Source organism: Catharus ustulatus, chromosome 1, assembly GCF_009819885.2.
Source record: "Catharus ustulatus isolate bCatUst1 chromosome 1, bCatUst1.pri.v2, whole genome shotgun sequence".
Lineage (NCBI taxonomy): Eukaryota > Metazoa > Chordata > Aves > Passeriformes > Turdidae > Catharus > Catharus ustulatus.
In genome coordinates, this window is record NC_046221.1 from 17,911,355 (window position 1) to 17,937,489 (window position 26,135).

Here is a 26,135-nt window from a genome sequence, read left to right on the forward strand (position 1 = left end):
AGTACTTGTAGGGTGTTTTTAAGTTCACACATTGTATCTAACTCTAGAGAGTTAAAATGTTAGCAGCCTGCTAACCAGTCACTTTCAGGGTAAAAAGGAAAAGTTGGTGGTATGGGTTTTCAATAACAAAAAGCTATTTAGCACAAGTTTACCCAGCTTACCAAATATCTGCCTCATTTTCCTATACAACTCATTTTAACTCATCTCCTCTCAGCCTGGCAGTCAAAACCCCCACTGCTGTCAGGAACATTATCAGCTTTTTGCCTCTGTAATTCCCATAAAATGTGGAGTTTCCAGCTACCCTGCACTGCCCCAACTCAGCTATGACTCAACTTGCCCTAATTGTTCTTTCTTGGAGAAACAGTCTCAAAATAAAAAATTAAAAAATCCAAAACACCTCAAAGCATACCTCAATACAACAACAGCCACTATAAGCATTCTTTGGATATTCTGACTTCACCCAGCAGAGATCTTATGCAAATCAGAGAATTAAGTAAAACCATGGCAGGTCTAGGACACTTCAAAATAAAGCGTACCCCACAGATTTTAAGGCAGGTGGATGGGAAGAAGACGATTTCCAAGCAAAATAACCACTAGTTTCTTATGAAGTAAAAACTCCCTCCCAGTTCTCAAAATTGGCTGGTAGGTGAAGCCCAAAACAAACCACTGCAAAAGCCAACATTATAAGTATCCAGCTGTGCCACCAGAAACACTGACTAGTTTCTATAATAGAAGGGGGAGATTGTAATTCAAGTTTCTTTAGCCTTTAGCCACTCCAGAAAAGGAGGGTGTAGAGAATTAGGACAGAAAATTTGCTGTTCACATTCAGTGGAGGAATCACTTCAGCTCATCAGCCCAGGATGAAAGGAGCTGTGTGAATTCACTCAGCAACATCCAAAACCCCAGTGCCAGTTCCTTACAGCCATGTCCTGGCATTCAGTGTGTGTCCCATGGCTGACAGTGCCAGCCAGAGCCTTCCCCTCCCAACCTCTGCAAATCACAAATGGCAATTCCAAGGGCACAGAGCAGCATGGCTGTGTGCATGCATTTACACTGCAATTCAGAACAATGCCAGGGGGAAAAACAGACCATCTAAACTTTTGTTCATAAGACAGTACTTTTTCAGAAGAAAGCATTGTTGCACAGAGAGCTAGAAAGTGTTGATAAACGATACCAGCTCAGGTGAATAAATAAATTAATGGAAGGCAGCAATGTGAAGATATATTTTTTTTAAAAACCCCAAACTGTTTCACATTTACAGAGTACATTTTGGGAGAGGAAAAATAAAAAAGGAAGAACACATGCACAAATATTCAGTGAGGCTGCATTATGTGATTACTTCTCGCTTAGCAGCATTCAACATGGCAGACCTGTCAAACAGACCATGCTCTTTGAGATGGAAAGGGCCAATATCAGTAAGCAAAAGGATTTCAAGAAAAACTTTCCTTTAGAGCTTGCTTGGACCCTCAGCCTTTTCCCAAACACAACCCACTTAGAAAAAAAGCATGAAACAAAGAAGAGCAGGACAATTAGAATTAATGGACACGAAAGCTGAATGGTCCAATAAAAGATCTGAAAATTACAGATCCCACATTCTTCTTGGACATTTTGAGTCTTCCTGTCCATATGGGTAATACTTAATACTTCAAGTTTTCCTGCCAATTCATATACAGGTCTCACATCTGTTTGGTAGTTAAAACAGGTGTTCAAGCTGGCAGCTAACATTATTTTCTTAGATTATTTTGAGTCAGTTACATGGAAATTATTACGAAGCACATGAATAGAAGCCTGAATGTCATCAAACCTAGGGATAAACATTCCAAAGAGACAAGAAGACAAACAGTAGAAGAATCTGTAAAGGTAAAACTTTTCCAATCATCAAGAAAATAAAGCTTTAACTCACAGATGACAGGAGATACAACCATACTCAGAGTATCACCATGGAAAAATATACTTACAATGACTAATTCATTACATTCTAAATACTGTTTTTCAATGGTCTGACAATCAGCTGCTTTTCTGTAGGTATTTTGAAACAATTAAACATGATGCCAAGCACATGGTCCCTCCTCCTCACTGTAGTGAATTTAGCACTCATGTATCACATAAAATTGATGAACATCAATTTGCCTAATGCAAAGATATACAAACACGAAAGAAGAGATAAGAAGCAAAGATTCTTCTACAATCTTATGGGTACTCTGCAATAACAGTACATAAAATGTACACGTTTTTCACTTAGAACCCTCACATTTCCCCCTCCTTTACTCTGGTTTGCAAAGGAAAGAGGGATAAATAATCCATCTGGTTATTGGTGGGGTTTTTTTCTGTTGAACCAATAACCTGTGAATCCCCATGCAAATTCCAGCCAGATTTAACCAATGAGAAGAAACCATAAGACTACTATGTCGCTATAAATTTTGCCAAATTAGTGATTTGACAGAAGTTCCTACTGTACTCCTGCCAAAGAGAGGAACAGCTGCAGTGTGGGCTCCAGCTTTTGGACTCCTGAGGATGAACATTGGAGAGTGTTATTACTTTGGGAAAAGCCTCAATTATGATCTGAGTATTGCTGCATAAGAAGAACCCAACCAAAAGACACACATCCTTAGAAAAACAGGTTTTGGTATTTCTGAGCTCAAGAAATCAGTTGTTTCCATGCTCCTAACTTTGAAGTGTAGAAGTTCACCTAGATCAAAGGGAAGACTTTAGCATGTTTCTCCACAAAGCCCCTATGAACATCCTCGCTCTGACTTCACCTCTCAGACCAGAAAGACAAGAAATCTGCCAATGCAAAGCAAAACCCAAATAAGAAAATAGCTCTTTTGCTGGATACACAGAACTTCAAAATGGTGTCTTTGCATTTCTGTAAAGTAAAGCACAATGTTATGCCATGAAAATTCCACCTCTGAAAAGGTCATCACTGTGTCACCATTGGTTTTTAGTTATGGCCAAAAGGTGCTAACTCAGATATAATCAGGAGATTTTGAGTGTGCTTATCTGTTGTACAACATAGGATTTCAAAATAAGCAATTCAGGTAATTGCAGTTTTTGCACAGAGGCAGCACCTGTGTTCAAAACAACTCTGCTAGGCAGCAAATGCCTGGAAGAGGGCCAAAGAAGTAATTTTTACTTTCAAATACATGTAGTTAACTACAATAGTACCTTCAAACAGGCCTAGAACACACAAATAAACCCACAGTATATACCTTCAGCATCTTGTACATGGAACAAGAACAGGATAACTGAATTTTATAAAGCCACAGTTACAAGCATTAACGTCAAAATGCACAGTGACAGTATGTCATGCCTTTGAATATGAATGAGATGTATGGGATACGTCCAGTTACTGCCACAGGAATATAACTAGAACAGAAGAATTTCAGGATGTTATAGAATACACAAAAAATTATCACATCTTCCCTTTGAAGTACATCCATTTCCTTTCTCATGTTGCGTGTGCAGCAGTGTGAAAAATCAAGTAATTAGATTTCTGACCTATCCAAAGGACCATTTTATAATTGAAGTGCATAAATTAGAGGTGGTTGATAATAGTGCCTGTTAATAAACTATTTCAATCTTTCTAAAATATTGTGGCCTTTAACTGTTGAAACACAAAAAGTACTTACACAAAATATTAGTAATAAAGCAGCGAGACATGCTCAGAATTGGGAATGAAACCAAGAAGCAAATGCACAGTTAAGGAAATCACAGGAAATTTTCTGCACCGTTGAATCAGCTCTGGAAGAGACATAAAAACCACAAAGCAGGTAGGACAATGGTGGCATTCTCTTCTTGCCCCATGGAGTTAAATAGGTTGTACTATTTCCTGTGGACAGACCTAGGAAGGGTGGGGAGGAGATGAGGTTGTGTAATCTCACCACCACCCTCTGCTGCAGCACCAGCTGCAGGTAACACGGGGGGAAGAGGTGTCACAGCTGCATCTCCTGCCCTCTTGGCACCAAGGTGGGAGGTAGCATGCAGCAAAAGACAGACACAGTGAGAGAGAGAAACCAAATGTTTCAAATGCATTCTCTGTAGTTTCCTGATACAAAATGTTGACCCGAAAATACAAATATGCTCATCCTTTTCCTGTGCATGTAGAAAATTTTGAAAAAGACAAAACTATTTATACAAATGGGTATTTATCAGAATTTCCTATCCAAAACCATAATTTACAGAGTTTCAGTAGACTTGAAGTGAGGTACAGATGGTCAGACAGTGGAAACCAATCCCTGCTGGAACTTTGCTGCTGGAGTGTACTAACATCATGCCATGCTTCACTGTAAAGGGTTTGGAAGCACAGAATAGGAAGCTGTAAAAACTCCAAGCACAGTCTGTATCACAAAATACATAATTAAAGGCTATGTCTTGCTTCACATGCTTTACTGCATTTAAACAAGATCAAAAAACCAGTTAATGCCCAGGGCAAACAACTGGAAAAAGAAAAGCAGTTAAAACACATTACAACAAGCATTATTTATTCCCTTTTCTGTATGTATACCCCTGATTTTCTGAATTGCTATGTACATATTACATTTCAGAGTTTAAACATTTAGCAGAAAAGCTGGAGTTAAAAAGAGTATAAATGCAGCATTAGTACTTACCCTTATATCTCCATTTACAGCTCTGGAAGTGTGATTAAATGCGTGTGCAGGGTCTTTGTTGTAAACTTTAAGGAAAGATCGGTCTTGAATATTCCTGGAATTAAAGAATCAGCAAGGACAACAGATGAAAGTAGTTTTATTTACTTTGTTGCCTGAAAGTTTCAGGTAACAGACAAACATAGTAGGTCTGCAGTCGATCTAGAAGAAAAATGTAAATGCCATAACGGAGACATACACAAACAAACAAAAGCCTACTTTGATTCTCTTTCCCATGGGAAGTATCACTCTTTCACTAGAACTCCACACCCCTAAAAATTAGATAGTGTTAAGTTTCTTTCAAGATCCTGCCTTAGAGTGAAAACACTTTGAAGACAATAGAACTTCAACATTTGCACAGCACTCAAAAAGGATTTAGTTAATATTTACATGTTTTATTGTGCATTCAGCCCACATAAATTTTTGCTATTCTAAGAAGCAAGAATATCAAAAGAAAAGCAGTCTTTCTAACTCTAATTATTCTTGAGGAAGTTTTAATTATCAGCTTGTTCACAAAGCTGAAAAAAAATCCACAAAAGCTAAAAATTCAGTAGTAGATAAATTCTTCGTCTAAACTTTATCTATAATAAAGACAGTTTTTAAAGGGAAAAAGTATTGCAGAAAAAAATTAATCAATTTTGATGAAAGCTTGCACAGAAAGAGTTTAGATGAAAAGCCTACAAAAATACTTTTGTTTTCTTCAGACTCTGCACTTTGTCTTTGATTAGTTAACTTTTTAACTACTACATTTAGGAAAGAGATGACAGTTTTTAATTTTGTTTCAAGACCTACCTTCCAGTAATTTTATGGCTTTGACACTTGCCCTGAGCTCTGCTGATTTCTGGTTCACATTTAATCAGTAGCAAAGCCTCCAATCTATGCTCATTTACATCCCTTCAGAGCTGCGATTCCTTTCATTTCCCTGTAGTGATCTCTAGAGAATTTACTTACACATGTGACCGAATTCCTTTCCTCCAGGTGCAGCTACGAGTCTAGTGAACTGATCTTAATCACTTGGATTATAATTTAAAAATGAAGAGCAGGATTGTTGGGCAGGTCCAATTTCTTTCTTACAATGTCATATTACAACCAGTGATTGCTTTGAATGGGTAGCTAGTCAGAACTTGTGTTGCTGTTGTAGATGTCAAGTAGTTATTAAAGAAACCCTGCAGCTCAAGAGACAGATCAGTGTCTTGTGTTTAACAACTGGAGGGCTGATGAGAAGTTTAGTATTTATGAGTGTTTACTTGTAGGCTGCATAGGAAAATAGCTACCTAGAGGCAAGTTCAAGTTCTTCAATTATTTATGGTAACATAAACTGTTTTCCATCTTGCAAATGTGACCCTTCAGCTTTGAGACCTGCATGGGGAGTCTCAGTTACCACTGTCTGCCTCAAACTTGGGACCACGTTCTTGATACAAAGCAAGCTCTCTCATCCTCTGTTCAAGAAATGGCATATTACTCATTTAAATGCACTTTATCTGCTGTCTTTTCTGTCTGATGGCTATGAGACGGTATCTCAAACAACTGGAGTTTCTAAAAAGATGTTTTCCATTAATATTTCTTGTAGAAACATGACTCTTTATAGTAAAACATTGCTGCAAGGCAAAGCACCAAAATACTAGGCATTTGATCTCTGATATAAATGTATTTCACCTCATGTTGCTATTCTGAGATAAACATTACTGATAACAGGTATATATTACTGTACTTTTATTATTACTATAATTTGCATTACAGTAGCTCCCAGATGCCCTTGGCATGTTCAAAGGCCTCACTGATCTGTGTGTGCTGTGTAAACACCCCAGGAAGACAACTTTACCCCAGCTTACAAGGTGAAGAGAAGGCACAAAAGACAATAGAATAGCTGCAGGAAGATAAGGAACAAAAAGAGCTCAGAAGATCATAGTCTCTCCACCAGAGGAGCAGTAAACAAATCCTGGGACCATGCTCTGAGTAGGCAGTGCAACAGAGAGAGTGGGAAGGAGACCAAGGCAGTGGTTCTGCAGATGTCTGTGGAGAACACCTTCCAAGCACGTTAGAGGGCTGCCTGAGAGAGACAGAAGGCACCTGTTTGAAAATTAAAGATGTAGAATTCAAACTGGCATTATCCACCAAGTGGAAGCAGATGGCACTTGGTACTCAACAAGAAATGAAAAGTAGCATTGAAGTGGGCTTGGAGGAGCCCTCGTAATGAAGACAAGTGGTTTAATGAGATGGAGGAGATACAGTCAGAGGACAAGTGAAAAATGAATGCATGCAGAACAGTCTGCTTGTCAAACTAGGAGAATGATCTTTGTTGCTTCATTTGAATGAGTAAGAGCACACAAGATTGCCTATTACCTGTGCCAACTGCCAAGAAAAGACAATTACAGCAGTTACTATTAAAAAATTGAAGATTTACACAAGTGTTTTTCTCTGTGTGAAGGGAAATGAAAGACTGTCAAATATGGATGTTCTGGATCAAAAAATCTGAAGCCTACACTAGATGCAGAGCTCTGAACTACTTTAAGAAAAAGACTTGATATAAGTAGAAAGACAGGGCTTTGTCCTCAGTGATTAATAAAAAAAAAATTAAAAAGAAGGGGAAAAAAAGAAAAGAAGAAAAAGAAGAGGAAAAATTAAAAAAAGAAAAAGAAAAAGAAAAAGAAAAAGAAAAAGAAAAAGAAAAAGAAAAAGAAAAAGAAATAAAAATAAAAATAAAAATAAAAAGAAAGAAAAACAAAAAGAAAACCAAAAAGAAAAAAGGAAAAAATAAAATTAAAAAAAGGGAAGGGAGCATGATGGCTTAATGCAAGGCACAGAAGAACATAGAGCAGCCTCTGAGGGAGATGGAGAGCTTAAAGACCTGACTGACACTCCCCTGTTTAAAGAAAAGAAAGAAGAGGATTGAAGGAAGACATGGCAAACATAGAAGAAAAAAAAGATGCTTCGTTTCATCTGTTCTCTGAGAGAGACACTGACAACATCTTGTGAAGAGTAAGGAACAGAAATGGAGAAATGGTTGTGGATTATTCAAAGGTGGTGAAAATGCAGCTGGTAGTGCGTGTTATGGACTCCATTAACCTGGAATTGCTGAGGTTTCCTAAATGAGAAGGCTGGCAGAACTGAAGGAGGGAATTTTGTTATGGAGGAAGTCAGCAGGGTTGTGGGATTTCCTGTAGAAATGCTCTACAATACAGGCATAGGAACAGAGGAAGCAGATGTTGGGGTTGAGCCAGGCCTGAGGCTGGCAGAGTGACGCCTACAATGGGAGCAAGGGAAAAAAAGGTGAAGTGGCATTAGGATAATCAACAACTGCATTCTCAAGGGCATGAAGTTATAAACTGTTAGTCTGAAACTCAAGGGAAGATGGAGGGATAAAGGGAGAGAGAAGGAGCCAATGGGCTAGATGATGGTTGGCAATAATGCACTTGGCAACAGAGATGTGGTAACCCCTATCGTAACCCAATCAGTTGATCCAATCTTGTGAATAAACTGTTTGATGTATAAGAAACTTGGGTACGTGTTGAAAGATGATGATATTTGATTGAAAAAAATCAGATGGGTCTTCACACAGGCATTACAGTGGCCAAACAGGGGTGTGGCAGACTGCAAAGCAAATAAGATTAAAAGAAAATGAAATCCAAGGGACTACCTAATGACAAGACACTGGACAGACAGCCTGAGGAAAGCAAGACAGAGGTGAGAAATGGAGCGTGGTGCACTTCAAGGTTTGAGAACAGGAATGGGGGAATTGAATGGGGAAGGGCTAGAAAAGCTCCACTTGCTCTTTTAACTACAGCATGATAAGGAAGAACACCTTAGCCCTACGATCTCCAGAAGGAACAAGGCAGCAGTGGACAGTACACTTGTCCTGCACCACAAAATTTTCCTGCATTAGTGGCAGACTAGAAGAGAGCAAACAGCTTTTCTGCTCTCTTCTTCATCTTCTTATGCTCCTCATTTTTATCACAGTTTATTTATAAAGTATAACGTGTCTGAGGTGTATCTAAGAGATTTATTTATGCATGATTTGGGACATTCTAGGGACCCTGAGACCCTGGAACTTCTGCTGAAGAAACCTGTTTAATTAAGAAGCTGCACTCCCACAAACTAAAGGATAGAAAGGTGAACCATTTATTGACCAAACTCTGACTTAATGAAGTGACTGCATCAGTTGCTGCATCCTGACATGTAACAGGAAGGTGGTGGGGCTGCAGCAGTGGTCACCAGTGCCACAGAGCTTTGTCTGTGTTGGAAGGCTCCAGTGGCACTGTTGTGAGGACATCGGTGACATTCATGTTTCTTACTTCAGGCTCATGAGATCAGGCTTTGCACTTTCAGCAAAGAAACAACCCAGCTTTTCCGTAAATGTTTACCCTGTATTCTGTATTTTAAATGAATTTGTCCCTGTTAAAATTCAATAAACATATTAAATATGTGAACCTTTGTATATTATACAAATATTTCAACAAGGCATGCCATTTATCAGTGGCTTGTGCAATGGATATTGCACCTACAGCTGAAGGCATTGTTAGACCAGACCTCCTGGATTACTCAGATACCACTGAACATGCCTTAATGTGCCAGGCCACTCTGTCAGATACTTATCAACCCCATTCCTTTCTTTTGTTGTGTGCAAGTGCACAACAAAACAAAAACCACAAATAAACCCCAACCCCACGAAACCAGTAGCTATAATTCCATGCCTTACCTCACATCACACAATTCATAGTATATGTTTCTGCTCTCATCCTTGATGTAAATGGCGACACTGGGCGATTCCAGCATTTTCATTGTCAGCTGCTGGGGGAAGGCACTTACAAAAAGGGCACGAATTGTGTCTGTGCTTGTGATTTCATTTGGCATCCTCAACTGCTTTGTTTCATCTCCATACTGAAGATATAATACACCTGCAAGCAAATGTAATAGGAAGTTACAAAATCTTAAATGCACAGCAATGATCTGGTTTCAAAGTCTATGTGGAACACAGACCAAGCCCATAATGAAAAGAGAAAAAACAAATCACACTCTTTAAAAATAAAGCACATATGTAATTTTCCTTTTCAACAGACTATTGGAATAGTGCATAGAACAATGATATGATTCATCCTTGATAAATGTGTCTGTACCAGTAATGAGATGCCTCTTACTGTACTTCAGTGAGATAAATCCTAATGGAAGATCTCAAACAGTCCAAGTTTGCTCTGTATTGGAAGTTGGTAAATCACAAGGTACTTTTGAAAAAAGTATCTGAGAAAGAAATTTATCCTTTTATAGCACCCAGCTTTCCTTATACATAATCTCATACTAATCAATAAAACCAAGATTTTCATTTTAGCACAAGGAATTTTATATTCACAGTTCAATTTGCTGGCATTATATAGCATAAATCCTCAGGTGGAACTCCTGACAGGAGCAAAACTGAGGCACGCCACAAAAAAACAAGAGCAATTTTGGAACCTTTCAGTTTCACAGCAGTGTTAATAATCATGCTTAGTACTCAGGGAGAAACATAAGTAATCTTAGATGCTGAATTGCAAAATATGGACATTCTTATTCTCTTGAGACAGAACACCTTTCTGATACAGCTATTTTCAGGGAATGGGAGGCTGTGATATGCTCAATAATGGAAAGAAACATGAATAATATAGACCGGGGACTGAGGGAAGGGATATGAAGTACCACTTTCATGATGCCTGTGTTGGCCCTGCCAGGCTATGCTGACTCCAGTACCACCAGCAGGTGTCTGTACTCCACTGGCCAGTACTGCATGAGTGTGGCTCATGAACATTGCTACAGCCCAGTGCCATGCCACTGTGACCTCCAAAGCCCTCCAAGGACTAAAGCACTTAGAGCCATCTCAGTCAACAGAATAAATCAGTCTGGACTTGATAGTGTTGATGAGTTCTAACCATGCTGGATCTGGCTCCTAAAGAAAACCAAAAGATCTTCCCATGAGCATCTCCAGTGTGGGAAGTTTATTAGGACCTGCACAGCAGGAAACAAGCTGCCACAGGACTGCAACTAAACTAAGCAATTCCCTGGGATGTACAGCACTAGGGAGTAGATTCACAAGCAAGTGTTTAGCTGAACTACTTTGGATACAAGAAAATGGGGACTGGAAAGCCCAGTTGAGTGCACTGTGGTGTTTCTGAGCCATCCCAGGTGTCTTTGTATAACACTGCATTGTCCCAGCAGGAAACACCTTTACTGTTTTGCTGTCTGTACGAGACGGAGCAGTATGACTTCCAGAGTGGTGTAAAAAGATGGCAGATCACAGAATCACAGAATGGTTGAGGTTGAAAGGCACCTCTAGAGGCCATCTGGTCAACCCCCACCCCTCTCAAACAGGGACAGCTACAGCCACTTGTGCAGGACTATGTCCAGACAGTTTTTGTATACCTTACAGGACAGAGACTCCACAGCCTTTTTGGGAAACTTGTCTCAGTGCTTGATCAATCTCACAGTGAAGAAAGGTTTCCTGATATTAGGAGGAATCTCACATATTTCATTTGGTGATTATTGTCTTTGGCCTTCTCACAGGGCATGAATGAAGAGAGCCTGGCTCTTCTTTGCCCCCTCCCTTCAGATTATTTTGTACATTGATGACATCGCTGCCCTTGAGCTTTCTCTTCTCCAAGCTGAACAGACCCAGCTCTGTCAGAGCAAAGAGGCTCCAAACAAGCTAATAATCTTTGTGACCCTCTACTGGATTCTGTCCAATCTTGGGAAGATTCTGTGCTGCCAGGCCTTTACATTGATCAATAATTAACACCAGTGGGCTAAAGCCTGGCAGAGCATTTTACACAACCTGAATTCAGCAGTTGCAGTGTAGATGCACTGTAATGTTGCTCTTCCATGACCAGTATAGTCAGGAGGTTTGGGAACACAAGGCCCTCAGTGCAGTTGCCATCAGCCATCAGCAAATCTAAGCTAATCACAAAATTTAGCTGGTAAGTCACTGAGTCACATTTGAAAGCCATCAGCAAGAGGACGGGCAGTTTGTAGAGATACAAACACAGTGGAAATAGAGATACAAACACAGAGGGAAAGCAGTGGGAAAAGCTGAGGTCCTAGAATACAAAGGCAATTAATGAAAAAAAAAAGAGAAGGCATTTCAAGCTGAGCCCTGTTTCCCTTTAGTCTTTGATATTTTTGTCCCTATGTTGTCCATAATTGCTCTAAAGGAAGGCAGAAACAGTCAGATGTTCTACTATCAGTGGGCAGATAATTGCGCTTGCACTTAGGGAAGGAAGATGTTAGCTCTCCTGAATACCAAACAGACTATTCAGCATTACCTAACTATTATTTAATATTAGGCTGCTTTTGTAAAACAGAGCTGTTAACTTAATCTTCGTATTATTATCAAGAGCTGATATCTCTTTCTTCATTAATATTGCAGTCAAACCCCATATGAATCCTACTACAAATTTCCCTTTTCCTTTCTCTGGAAAAACTTTTTCAGTCTGAAATTAAACTAGCTTTCTTTCAAAGACTGAGAGGTGTTTTCCTATGACTTTTATTTCTAATGCCAATATTTAATGAGCTATGAAACTATTTTTTTCTTTTTCTATTATAATTTGAGACATCATGTATTTCTTTATGTTCTTCTAGGTAAACCTGTCTTTTTAGTGCTCAAATATTCTATGCAGCGAAACACTTTAGGATTCAGAAACAGACTTCATTTGCAAAAAAAAAATTAAACAAGTTAATGATTGCATTTATTTCACTTCTCCAAAATATGCAAAGAAATACTAATTTCTGATGATAGGTTTCAGTTCTTATGAAGAACATAAGGAAACGTCAATGTTTTGGCATTTAAATTTTCTTGGATTTGGTGGCAAAAAAAATATATATTATTTGGTTAAAATACAGGCTTTGCATATCAGCTTTGCAGCTGGCTGTCACTCTCTTTACTGCCCAGTTTAAAAGTTAGTGCAAAATTTAGAAATGCTAGCTTTGCATTTCAGACCATTAAAACCACACTCAATATTGAGCTACTGAAACCATTTACACAGCGTAAGTGGCAGAGTTGAAAAATCTTCCTTATATGCAAGTAGAAATCATTGCAGAACAGTCTTAATTCTGCCTGTGCTTCAATGCTCCCACAAAATACTGTTCCAAACCAAAATCACAGTTTTCTTGAGTCCTGAATTTTCAAAGCAAATATGCATATTATGCCTTAAAACAGACGGCTTAAACATATTACTTGGAGAAATGTTTTGGCCTCCATCTCACTTGAGAGAGAAAAGATATTTTCAAAGGCATAATAAATTATGTTTTTCTTTATTCTCGTTTACATCACATGCTCTTAAAAAAAAACTTACTCCTTTCCTCTTGAGTTGTCTGATCCATATCATTATACAGCAATGCTTTAGGGCATTTCCTATTTGACAGAACTAACTGCTCACTTCTAAAAATCCTTTTTGAGCATGACAAAATAAAGAGACTCAAAATCCATTAGTTAAAATAATTTCCAATATTTTTCTTTCACACATTGCTCAGGTAAAATTCTGAACACTGACAATACCTGCAGGTTCCAGTTAATGTAAGCTGCTGGGGCTCTGAGGTGTGTTTTACCTTCAGCTAAAAAATCATTCCCATGGAGATTAAAGCAAGAAGAAATAGAATATAACTTAGGCATGGTTTTTGTTAGGGCACATACATCAGCAAAGCTGGTGGAAAGACAAACACAAGGGATGTTCTTGTCTCCATGGGCCCTCAAGTCCCTCTTGCACTTTCTTATGCTTCTGTTACAACAGATTTACCTGAAACATGAAGATTGTGCCTCTTTTTATACAACACAAATCAAAGAGGACTATGAAATTCCCTGCTGCTCTAGGACAGCATGTATGAAGATGACTGAATGAGGTAACACCACTCTACAGCTTTGAAAGTGCACATCAGACAATGCTGAGGTTCCCACTTCCAAGAGCTCTGAGTTACTGCCAGCAGTGAGTTGTCCTACAGCCACAACACAAACTATAATGTAAAGCCATCCCCTTTGTCATGTAGTATAACTTAGCTGCAGAAATACCTCCGGAATTTTTGATCGTTCTTCACCCTACCAGACCACAGACTTAAACAAAGGCCACAGCAGAAAACATTTACATGTAGGCCTTAGTAACATCAGCCTTGTAACAAATTGCTTCACAACATTCCTGTCAACAAAGAGAAATGCTTTATTGAAGGGAAATTAAACACTCAAGAGAATGTGTTCATGGAAAGGTTTACAAGCATCAAACCCAGATCTGATGATGATCCTGTGAACACACATGACTGCCCTTTCCTTCCCTACATACAGAGCTCTTTCAAAACACCAGATTTTCTGCTGCCTCTTTCTCAAGGGTCAGTGGCAGGATGTGCAAAATATTTCACAATTTCTCTCAGGGAAGATCCACGTGAAGCACAGCACAGTGCCAGGGAAGATGCAGAGTTAACTGACTCAGGGACTGAGCCCATCAGCGCTGGGCTGGGGTGCCCAGCACAGCCTTCCTGCCCTTCAGCCAGCTCTGAGCTCAGGCACACACACCACCTCCACAAAAAGGCATTCCGCTCAGACAGTGCTGCTGGGCTGCAAAACCCACCTGGGAGCTGAGGACATGCCCTCTCAATGTGAGGATGAATCTCACCTGGGTCCAGGCTGGCTTTAGAGCAAGGAGCTGCATAACCACAGTAGGGCCAGCACAGCACCCATACTGGTAAGACCATAACTCCTGAGTTACAACTGTAAAGGTTTACTCCTTGTGGCAAGAGCTGATGTCATGCAGGTGTCAGGAAACCACCCAGCTCACATCCCTCAGCACCTCTATCACGTAGCCAGTGCTGACCTAACCCTGACTAAGCACCACGTTATCATGGTTATATTGCTAACAATGATCTCCATGCAGGGCACCTTACACACTCAGGAGAACTTTAAGCACAATTAGCTTTTGTTTAAAGAACAAAAATAATCTTTAAAAATTCATTATTTAAGAGAGGAAAGTTAAATACCTGATAAAAATAAAACAAGAATAAGTAAACAAACAAGATTGCGTCGTCTTCTGTGACCTTTACAAGTACTGTTAATTCTCTCAAACAATGGATTTTAAATGGAAAAATACAATTTCTCACATAATTATCTTACAATAAAGAAGAAAAAACTGAGGCAGAAAGTTAAATAATTCCTCAGTGCTATGAAATAAAATATAGTTAAAGCTTACATTTAAATTCATGAGTTTCTTTTCTGTGAAGCTACAGGACTCCCTGTCTGTAGGCAAGATGTCTTGCAAACTTCTGCACTGAAATATCTTACTGACATTTGGCAATACCTTAACCCAGCTGAAGAGAAGTATTAAGTGATGATAAAATTTGTATTTGGCTGGTGTAGGATGCTTGGGCGCTGGAGCATTGAAACCTTCCCACAGAACCAAAAACCACTGGTGTGAACAAGGCACTTCCACTCTCTTCCAACACAGCTATTGTATGTATCCTCTGGAGATTCTGTGTTGAATCTGAAAATTTCTAGTAATAGTAAAGCTGGTTAGACTACAGCAATCAAAACCTGGATGCATTGGGAGCTTTGGACCTTCTTGTAATACAAGGTACAAAGCAAGACATAACTAAAATGGGGAAAATGCCATTAGATTAGTTTCAGTCTTTACCCCCAGCCATCAGTTAACCATATCTTTTTGAGAAGATGGGCAAGCTTTGTTTTTTCATGCTGCTTTAGCTTGATCTTCCACCACAAGTCCATTGAATCACTGTCTCTGTCTGGACATTCCCTCATGCTGAAGTCAGCAGCAATGGTAACAAGTAAAAGTGAGAAGCATCATTGTTTCTTACTTATATTTATATTATATCATTACTTGAGACTTGTATGAGTTTTAAAAGCTAAGGAGAATCTTTAAAGTCTCAATGATAACTGCTTTTGTTGGGACAAGGCCTTCCCTCAAGAGTGCAGTTTAAAATTTTAATTTCTTTGTACTAAGATTTCAAGATACTTCCATTTTTTCTTTGCTTTTGATGAAATTGTCATATATAAGACTGTAAGGATGGCATAGGCCCATATTATTCTCTATTTCTCATCCCTTCTTTCCCCCAGCTATCTAATAAACAGAGCAAACACATATCACCAAATTCTGCCAAAGTTATGCAGACACAAGTTTATTAGAGTAACAACTCTTGCTGCATTGAAGGAATTCCTCAATATGAAATTCTTACTTTCCATACCCTCAAGACTTAACTCTCCTATTTCACCACACAGTTTCAACTAGTCTTAGGTCATTGCCATGATCCTTGTGGTATTTCTAGCCTGAAGCTCTCATAATAACTTCTGTTAGTATTTCCCTCCTGAAAATCTGTCCTCTGCATTCAGAAAATGTTCTATAAATATGCTTAGCTGCCTTCCAGTACTAAGAGAACAAAAAGTAGATATTTAAATGAATAAAAGCAGTTACTTATTTTAATTTTTTGCCCAATAGTCTGAAGAGATTTGTTCAAAGTATTAAGTTGTTTGGTAACAGTTTCGACAAAAACAGGAACTGTTTAATTTAGTCCAATATTATATTTTACTGCTATTTCGTTCTTCTCTGCTAGCTACAGTGACTTGCAATAATTTGTTACTTAATGAAAAAGACAGATGGAAAACTCAGTAGTCACATACATTTCCTATAAAAATGTTATGAAAAATAAAGGTTTTTAACTGCCACTAAAATACTACCACTTTTCTACAAACAAATGCATTCAGCTGGATAAGAAGAATAAGTAAAAGACAAAAATAAAATGGACAACTTTTTTTACCTAAAGAAAACCCAGTATTTTCCCTATCTGATTCCTGAAAAAAAACTGTGAAAAAGCCAAAAAGCAACTTTGTCTATATACCTATATAAGCAAGTCTGTCTACTGTGAACAGTTATTTCTATCATCTAGAGATTCTGAGAGAATATTTCAGTTTAACCTAATTCCCTAGGTGGAAATCAATGTTCTGGCAGAATGACTTTTGGACAATAACTGCATTCTGTTGCACAGAATAGCCCAACTGACCATCAATACCCTGAACCGGCAAAACAATGCCAGCAAACTTGGAAGAACACAAACCCCCTCTGAATGAAAAAATATTTTAAAAATTACAACTGAACAATTCAGTGAGATGAACAAGATATTTCACATGTACCAGAGCTGTTTTTCAGAGGGCCCTGCAGGCTCTGCCATGCTGCATTTACTGCAGCTAACAGTCTGGTACAGTAACATCAGAGAACTCCACACACACAGGCACAGGACATGCCCATGCAGGCTATGCTTTAGTCCACCAGAAGCTGAGCCCCTGACCTCTGAAGAAGCCAGTAAGCCACAGCTGGCTCCCAGCCAAAGGAGCCAAGCTGACCAGTACAGTTTCCAAGGATGTGCCTGTCAAAGACTACACAGATATGTGAAGCATTTATGGCCCACTGTAGTCAAGTACTTTACATAGGGGCATTTTTGTTAGTAACTTTTAAATGGGCAAAAACAAAAAAGACAAGAAAATGTCAATTAAATTTCTTGGAATACTTGTTCTTCTTGAATAAACATGAAGAGAGATCCTACCCAATTGTATTTCCTTTGTGTACAAATCAGCTGTATCAAACTCATTGTTTAAGTAATAGCTATTTTTATAAACCCTGGTTTTTAGTACTAAATGAAGTACAATCAATATGTTCAAGGGCAGAATGTGACCATTTTAATAATCCATATCCATGAAGAATTAAAGTCATGTAGGCCATTCATGCTTTTGTAATTTTGCTCCATTTACCAAATGTTCTGTACTTACAGCAGGAATTCTCCTCAATACTTCTGAAGTTTTTTCATTTCTAAAAAGTTTACTACTGTCAGTAGCAAATTTAGCTGGTTAGGGCCTCACACCAAAAATTCACCTCTGCAGGCTCTAACAGCTTGACTTTGTGTGAAATCCTCACAAGCCACTTCAGGATCTTGGAACCAAGACCTTAGCTTGCATGATTAAGAGGAGGACATTTCCTAGACCCACTACAATTTGTCATTATCTTTCATGTATTGGGGAACCAAAACTGGACACAGTGTAACCTCACAAGTGGTGAGAAGAGGGGAATAATCACTTCTTCCCTTGACCTGCTGGCTAAACTTTTCCTACAGACAGCTACGCAGTGTTCCCTTCTGCAAAGACACGCTGCCAACACACAGTCACCTTGTTGTCATACCCTAAGTCCTCTCTGCAAAGCTGCTACCAAGCCAGCCTGTCCTTCCCAGTATCGTTGCAGGGCTGTTCTGTCCCTGATTTGCCTTTCTGGAGTTTCATGAAGTTCCTGCTAGCCCATTTCTCTGGCTCACTGGGTCCCGGTGAAGTGGCCATCTGACTATTGGGCACATCAAATGCTCTCTCAAACTTAAGTGTCAGACTTTACTGCTGGTTTATTCCATCCCAACAAGGAGGTTTCTGCTGTCAAAAATCACTGGCCCTACAGTCAAGCCCTGAGGAGCACAGCTAAAACCCAGCTGCCAGTTACACACCTGAAGGCCGCCCCTACGTCCCCCATGTGGCTACAAGGAGGTTATGAGAGATAGGAAAGGCCTTGTTAAAGCCAAGATAAACAACATCCACCACTCTGCTGTCATAACCACAGCTGGTCTATTCATTACAGGAGGTAATTGGGCAAAGCAATGGTACAAGCACCTATCTAGTATGAAGTATCTATCTAGTTGAGTAGTTTAAAAAATATCCAGAAGGGCTCCCATCTTTAGAGTTGCTTAGACCATTGCCCCTATTGTCCCAGGAGTGCACCCTAATCAGCAGGCTATCAACAAGCTTCTAATGCAGTGATTACAGTAATTTCACGAATACAAGCCGCACCAATTTGACCAAAATTTTGGTGGAAACCCGGAAGTGCGGCCAATATTCCGGGGCGGCTAATACATTAACAAAATTCTAAAAGCTGCCAACACGGAAGTGAGAGCCCGCGGCAGCCCCAAGCCAAGCTGGAGCCCGGCCGGCCCCGGCAGAGGTGGGAAAGCCTGGCAGAGGCGGGGCCAGCAGTGTGGGGGGCGGGCGGCTGAGCCTGAGCCAGCAGGGCAGGGCAGGGGGGCGGCAGAGCCCGGGCCAGCAGGGCGGGGGAGCCCGGGAGAACTGGGGCTAGCAGTGCAGGGGAGCATGGCAGAAGCAGGAAGGCCGGCGGGTGGGGCTGCCTGGCAGCGGGGGAAGCCCAGTAGAATCGGGGCCAGCAGCGTGGGGGAGCCCGGCGGTGCGGGGGCCTGCAGTGCCGGTCAGGGCGAGGAAACGCGGCGGCGGTGCAGACGGGAGGGGGCGGCCGGCGAGCCTGGCAGCGGCGGCGGCAGCCCTGCCGGCGGGGCGAGCGAACGCGGCAGCGGGGCGGTGCTGACGGGAGAGGGGGGCCAGCGAGCCCGGCGGCGGCGGCAGCACCACCCGGCCAGCCCCGCCGAGCCGTGGCGCTGAGCTGGGCTACCCGGCCCCGTCGGCAACCATGAGCGGGCCAAGCCTTCCTGGCCCCGCCCCGAGCCAGTAAAGCCCGCTATGCCGCGATCCTGTTACTAATTGGCCAATTTGTGAAAGCTGCGCACGGATTCTCGCGACGAACGAAAGTGCGGCTAATATTCGGGGTGCAGCTTATCTATTGACAAAGAGAGCAACATTGTCGAGGCACCGGGGGTGCGGCTTATAATCCGTGCGGCTTGTATTCGTGAAACTACTGTATCCTCTTATCCTGCTTGAATTTCTGTAGTCAGAAATGCAGAATAGAGATAGAGAACAAGAACTAATTCAAGAGAGTCTTGTATGATACCACAGAGATGACATTATTTCTCTCTGGAAACATAAACCTCAACTTAGGCCCAGCATAGCAACTATGCATTAGAATCACTACTAAATATATAAACAGTATTGGGAACAATGATTAAATCCAAGAGCTGTCCTCATTCAGGGACTTGCTGTCAACCCCAGCAGCAAATCCTAAACACAGTGCACTGAGGGACAGCCTACACTTCTCTCCTTGGCCAAAGTCCTACACTTCTTACAAAGCATGGAATTGCAATACACTTTTTTCCTTTGCATGCCCATGTCACATGGAAGGCACTGGTGTTTGCATGACTTACTATATTAGAGGCAGACTTACAAATTTTACCTAACACAAAAATTAGATCAGATTTATCCAAGAGTTAGCTCCTGTGCTAGATACACCCCATGCGACAGGTCCATCTGGCCTCCTACCTTTCCTGTGAAGGAAGGAGGCCTGTACAAGCTACTCCAGCTGCCAAATTTGTCTTCCAGCAGACACCAAATGCTGAAGGCTCAAATCGCTGCTTCTAAATCAGAATATGAAGTGATGGTAGAGCTGGATAAAGACATTACACCTTTTGTGAAGGGATGATTTGGGATAAAGTGAAAAGCCACTGCCACCTTGACATAGCTTTATTCAGTCCATTCAGGTTGTACACTCATTACCTCTCCTACCACCTTCACCACTTTTCATTCTGATTTATTAATGTTGCAAGGTTCTGAAATAGGAGTATTTTGTCACTATGTATTGCCCAACACAGTGAGGCACTGGTTTTGCTCAAGGTCCTTTAGTATTACTGCAGTGCAAATAAATAATAAAGGTTGCATTCAAAAGTCATTTAACAGATATAGCAGAGACAGACACAGAATTACATAACTAATGACTTGTTTGGTACACTGTACATCTACTCCAGTATCACTGCAATGAACCCATTAGATCCATGTTGATACAACCTGCTGCAACAAAATTCAGCACCAGTGTGACACAGCATCTAAAATATCCTGCTTATCAGCTTTTTGGTGGCAGACAGAATGTGCCTCTGTTGAAACAGTATGTACTAAAGAGTATCTTGTTCCTTGGAAGCATTTTTTTCAGGTACTCACAAGACATTTATTATAAGAAAAAAACCTCTCAAGTAAACAGCAATTGTGGGGCACAAATTCTAGCTAGGGAACTCACATATTTCACTCTTTCATATATCTGCCTTTCACACATCCTGTAGAGACAACAAATGAAGCAGAAAAAGCTCTCATATGTCAATTTAATTGTTTAGCTTCTTTTGCTCTATTGATATAAAACATTTCAGGTAAGAGGTGTGTTTTTTTCTTTCCAAGTCCAAAACGTTTCGCTATTGTAATTTGAAGAAATGGGAAAGAAAATAAAGTCTAGGAAAGCTGGAAGGAAAACTTGAGCTACATTATAGTATTGTAATTTCCTAGGGTCTGAGTTTCAATTCATTAATTGGAACTAGTTGTTTCAGGCTGTTTTTCCTATAGACCTGTCAGTCCCTGTTAAGCTATCTGACCATGACAGCAAATATTTACATGACCTTTTTGCATGCTGGCTGCTTTGCATACATTATAAAAGGCAAGAGAGGGAAAATTCTTTAAGATGACTGAATACATTAAAGTTATACCCAGACTTAACTTGAAATGCACTTCCCAGGGAGTTCCTCTCCCATGAACTAAACCGAAGTTCTTGCTGACTTCATTAGGCTTAAATCATGCTCTAAGGAATCAGCGAGGGCAGTGCTACTACTAGCAAATCACAGGCTTCTCATAAAAAGTCTATGGCCATTCACACATCCTCTCTATAACTTTACATGCCTATTTTAATTTCTAGCTCATAAATAGTAAGTAATAATTAATTAGCTCCAATATAATATATGTCTACCTTTAGCATTTATATTTTTCTCTGTGTATCTTACAGTATCTTGCCTACACATGAATAGAGAATTATTTCTAATGCCAGTTGAAAAGCAATGATCTGTCTCTCTGCAGAGGTTTTGCGATGAGTGAAATTGTCACTGTGGCCCTCATTTTTTTTTTTAAACAGGCTTTGAGAAACATCTGCAAGAAATCCTGTAAAAGACTGAGGCGTTATGATTATAATCAGTAATGGCATTTCCATATAAGGTGGCAGCAAACAAATTAATCAGACACTAAAATCTGTGCCTGCCAAAACTTGGGTTTGGGACCTAATAAATAATAATCATTATATTCCATGATTGCCTAAAGACCCTCCCCAAGCCAATCCTTAAGCATTTGTATAATTTTACTCCTTTATGTAATCCCTCCAAGTGCAAATAGAATGCAAATGTTGGCAGGCTCAGACATCTCTGAATAGGCCTTTTCACACCACCTAATTTTAGGCACAGGTTTACCAGGAGGGAGCCCAGTCATCCTTTGCTTCTCATCCACGTGGACTGGAGTGGCCAGGCACCCTGGCTGGGGCACCCATGGTTGCAACCCTTGAGCCATAAAGCTTCATCCTCCTCAGCCACTTCTCAACCCCAAATCTTTGTGCATTTATAGAAATCCCACCCTGCACGTACAGCCTGATCCTGCAGGAGCACCAGCAACTCTTGCTGCATGGGAGGCTGTGATCACACCCTGCCCTTCCCATCGCCTGCCCTGGTCCCTCCATCACCACAGAGGATGCCAGTGCCTGCCTGCAGGAAGGATGCTGCCCATTGTTTGGGCAGATGTGCCACACAGGAGACCACAAGTGAGTGCATTTGTCAGCCTTCATTTCGCTGAGGAGGTACCAGAGCAGGACAGCAGTGAGCGGCAGCGCGGGCACAGGGCGCTGCTGGCGTAACCCCGCTGGATGCCTGTCAGGTTCTGCTCCCTCCAGGCAAATTGCAAGTGAAGTTTGCTGAAAGCTTTTGAGCACTTTCCAGGTTTCAGCTGATTCTCACTGACAGTTTTGCTAGATAATTTTTTTCCCACAGTTATCGCACTGGAAAAGCTCCCAGCTTTCAAATACATATTTTAAAATACATTCAATTTTCTCTTGCACAGTGAATTCATTTATTTTAATATCTTGCTTTGTCTCCAGGTTGCACAATGATGAAGCAAGTGTTGATTTCTGGTTTTCTTAGCCAAGAAAGACCTTAATTTCAAAAGCTGTGTCTGAAATTTCAAATGGGCCCACAATAGGAATACTGTTTTCTAGGTCAACTCCACGTGAATACCATGTCCTGTTAGATTAGTCCTGACTGACAAACCCATGATAGTGAGGTAGCCAAAATGCATTTGCGTTATTCTTTCTCAGGCTCCATATTAATTCAGACCACAATTTGAAAACAAAGTGACTCATATATAGCTAGTAAAATAGGAAGCCAGAGAACAATTAGAATTTCAAAAAGAAAACATAATTTTTAAAAAATGCATTGAGATGTACAGTGTAAAATTAATAAAAGTTTACAAAAGTTAATTATTTTCCTTTCTGAAAATATGTTCGCTGAGTATCAAAACATAATTTTTATTTAAACTATATTAAATTAAAAAATTAATAGATATGGAAAGAGAGGTGAACATACACAGATTATTTAAAATCATATGCATAGAAGTATGTCCATGACACTTTTAAAAGTGAAGTTATAAACAGTTTCCTGTTTTATAAAAATAAACATTCTCCTTCTACTGTTGGAAATAAAAAGGACTACAGCATGCAAAGCATTTCATAAGTAAAATTTCAGAACATTGCTGATGGCTGTGTTAGAACACAGTGGCAGAAGAGATTGAAAAGGACATTATGATAAAAGAAATGCGCATAATATTAACAATAATAATAATAATATAAAACTGAACTATTTTGGAATACTTTTTATCTTTTAAAACAAACTGTTTGTTATTAATTGGTTCCTGGAACAGCACGAAAAAGACATATTGTGGGGTGATGATTACAGTAATTTCATGAATACAAGCCGCACGGAGTATAAGCCGCATTTCCAGTGTGTTGGCAATGTTGATGTCTTTGTCAATAAAAAAGTCGCACCCAAATATTAGCCGCACTTTCGTTCGCAGCGAACTTTCACAAAGTCGTCATTTAGTAACACAATCGCGGATTGCCGGGGCTTACTGGCTTACTGCCGACCTTGGAAACATTGTTTCCAAGTGAAAAAAGACACAGACGATAGCTGCGGCAGCGTTCCCTGCAAGTTTTATTTACAAGCCAAAAAAGACACGAACAATAGTGTGGTCATTTTGCGAGCATTCCCAACGGATCCGCGTTGCCTTTAAACAGCTGCTCAGCCACGTGGGCGAGTGGCCGAGCTCCGAGCGGAGCCGCATCTCCGTGCCGGCACAGCCACCCCGCTCATCCGCATGAGCCCAGCACCTTCCCCACCCCTCTCCACATGAGCCCAGCGCCCCTCCCACCCCTCTCCGCGCGAGCCCAGCCAGTCGCGCAGCCGCACAAGACTGAAAACACTTTAAAAAGTACAGAGAAATATCACACACTTTTATCAAACTGCTGAGAGAACGTGTCAGGGTAACTCACCCCGATAACACCCCCACCCCTCAGTAACGCCGCCATCCACAGGCAGGCAATAAGCTGTTCTCATCATCGGAACACCGGGAAACCATGGATTTCAAACCATTTTGGCTCGGGACAGGACCGGCACGGTACCAGGTAAGGGCAGATATCACAGTTTTGTTAATAAATTAGCCGCCCCGGAGTATTAGCCGCACTTCCGGGTTTCCACCAAAATTTTGGTCTAAATGGTGCGGCTTGTATTCGTGAAATTACTGTATATATTATCTCCTATTTGGCTAGTATGATGATCCCTTAGGCCACACACATACCTGTGACCCCTCCAGCAATACAGACAGAAAAGGCTTATTTTGTTCATTTCAAATCTAAAAACTCCCAACTGAAATTCTTCATATTACATTGCTTCCCTGTTGTTTGTTTACTTTTTTCTTTCTCCTCCATTTGGCCTGTTCATGATGGGATAAACTGGGGCTTTGTCTCTGGCACATGAAAGACAGGATGTTCTGCAGGCTCTGAAATCCTGGCCATTAAATAAAATAGTGTATCTTCGTGTGGCTGTCCTCCATTATGGCCTCGACAACACATTTCAGTACATGCAAGAGACACTAAAAAAAGGATTTCAGAATGAACTACCTAACAGTGAACTTATGATCCTGCCATCTCAGCAATGATACTATTGAACTGCAAAATTTCAGGGCAGCAATGATAATCAAATGTCCAGGAGGGTTTTTGGATGAGCAACAAGTGGTTGCAGCAGCACTTCTAAGCTGGAGAAGAGATAACCTGAGGGAAATGACAGGTCAAAGAAATCAGGTGTGGCCTGGGGGAAGCAGATAACAATCCAATGTTTGCTGTCACTTCCAACATAAGGACTACGGGGCATAACTTACAGCTGATAAACAAATACAAAACAAAGCAACAGGATGGTTGGGCAGTAAACCAACAGAAACTTGCTGCCAAAGTCACAGATGCACTGTGGAGGATGTGAAAAATTTACATGGGTATCAAAGGTGGACTGAACAAATACCTGGAGGAGACATCTCTTGATGGTTATTTTACAGGCAGAAACCATAACCAGGAAATCCCTAAGCTGAAGATACAGCAGATGAGGCTGAGAACACTTGGGGGAAGGATCACACATACACACATAGAGGAAAGGGAGTTGATTCAGGAAAGCTTCACCAAGGGCAAGTCCTGTCTGATCAAGCCAGTGGCCTTCGGCAGTGGACAAGGGAAGGGCTACAGATGTCCTTTAGGTGGACTTCTGTAAAGCCTCTGACATGGACCCCACAACATCTTTCTGTCTAAATTAGAGAGAGAGGGATTTCATGAGTGGAATGTTAGATGGATAATTAAGTGGTTGGATGGTTGCATCCAGAGGGTAGTGGTCAATAGCTCAGAGTCCCTATGGACATCAGGGACAAATGCTGCCCCTCGGGGTCTGTATTGGGACCAGTGTTACTTAATATCTTCAAAAATTCATAGGTGAAGGGATGGAGTGCACCCTCAGCAAATTTTCAGCTGACACCCAGCTGTGTGGTGCTTGAGGAGGGGGATGCTATCCAAGGGGGCCTGGACAAGCTCAAGAAGTGGCGATGTGGGAATCTGATGTTGCTTAACAAGAGCAAGTGCAAGGTGCCCTGAGTCAGGGCAACCCCTGGTATGAACACAGGCTGGGGGATAGACAGGGTGAGAGTAGCCCTGCCCAGAGGGGCCTGGCGGTGCTCGTGGGTGAGAGGCTGGGCATGACCCAGCCACGTGCACTTACAGCCCAGAAAACCAAACATGTCCTGGGCTGCACCAAAAGCAGTGTGGACAGCTGATAAAGGGAGGGGGTTCTGCCCTCTGCTTTGGTGGGACCCCACCTGCAGAGCTGCATCCAGCTCTGGGGTCCTCAGCCCACACAGTGGGGCTGGACTGTGAGTCCCAAAGGCTCAACCACTTAACACTGAAGCAAATACAAGTTTTACAGAAAATCCTGGGAGAAGTAAGCCATACTGAGGCTGCCCAGGCCAGTGGTGACTTATAGGCAGTATAGTATAGTAAACATAATAGTGCATGGGTAGTAAACATACATGTGCTCTTAAAAACAGCTCAAAAGCACAGTCTTATCCAAGTTTAAGTATCACAAATTTCTCCCCCAAATGCCCGACATATTGGTGGCCCAGTAGGCTGTGGGAGGGCAGTCACGTTGTGAGCTGACATGGACAGGGATCAGCTCCTT

The 26,135-nt window shown here is 41.0% G+C and overlaps 1 protein-coding gene across 2 annotated transcripts in view; it reads right to left on the minus strand.

Annotated features, from left to right (window-relative positions):
- The window catches only part of KIAA1217 (KIAA1217 ortholog), a 234,233-nt gene that overhangs the window by 71,515 nt on the left and 136,583 nt on the right, over positions 1–26,135 (minus strand). For both annotated transcript variants that reach the window (XM_042779128.1, XM_033054271.2), the window contains exons 4-5: positions 9,340–9,538; positions 4,608–4,701 (exon numbers count right to left, since the gene is read on the minus strand). In XM_042779128.1, the coding sequence (XP_042635062.1) occupies positions 4,608–4,701; positions 9,340–9,538 (293 nt within the window). The remainder of the gene's footprint in view (positions 1–4,607; positions 4,702–9,339; positions 9,539–26,135) is intronic.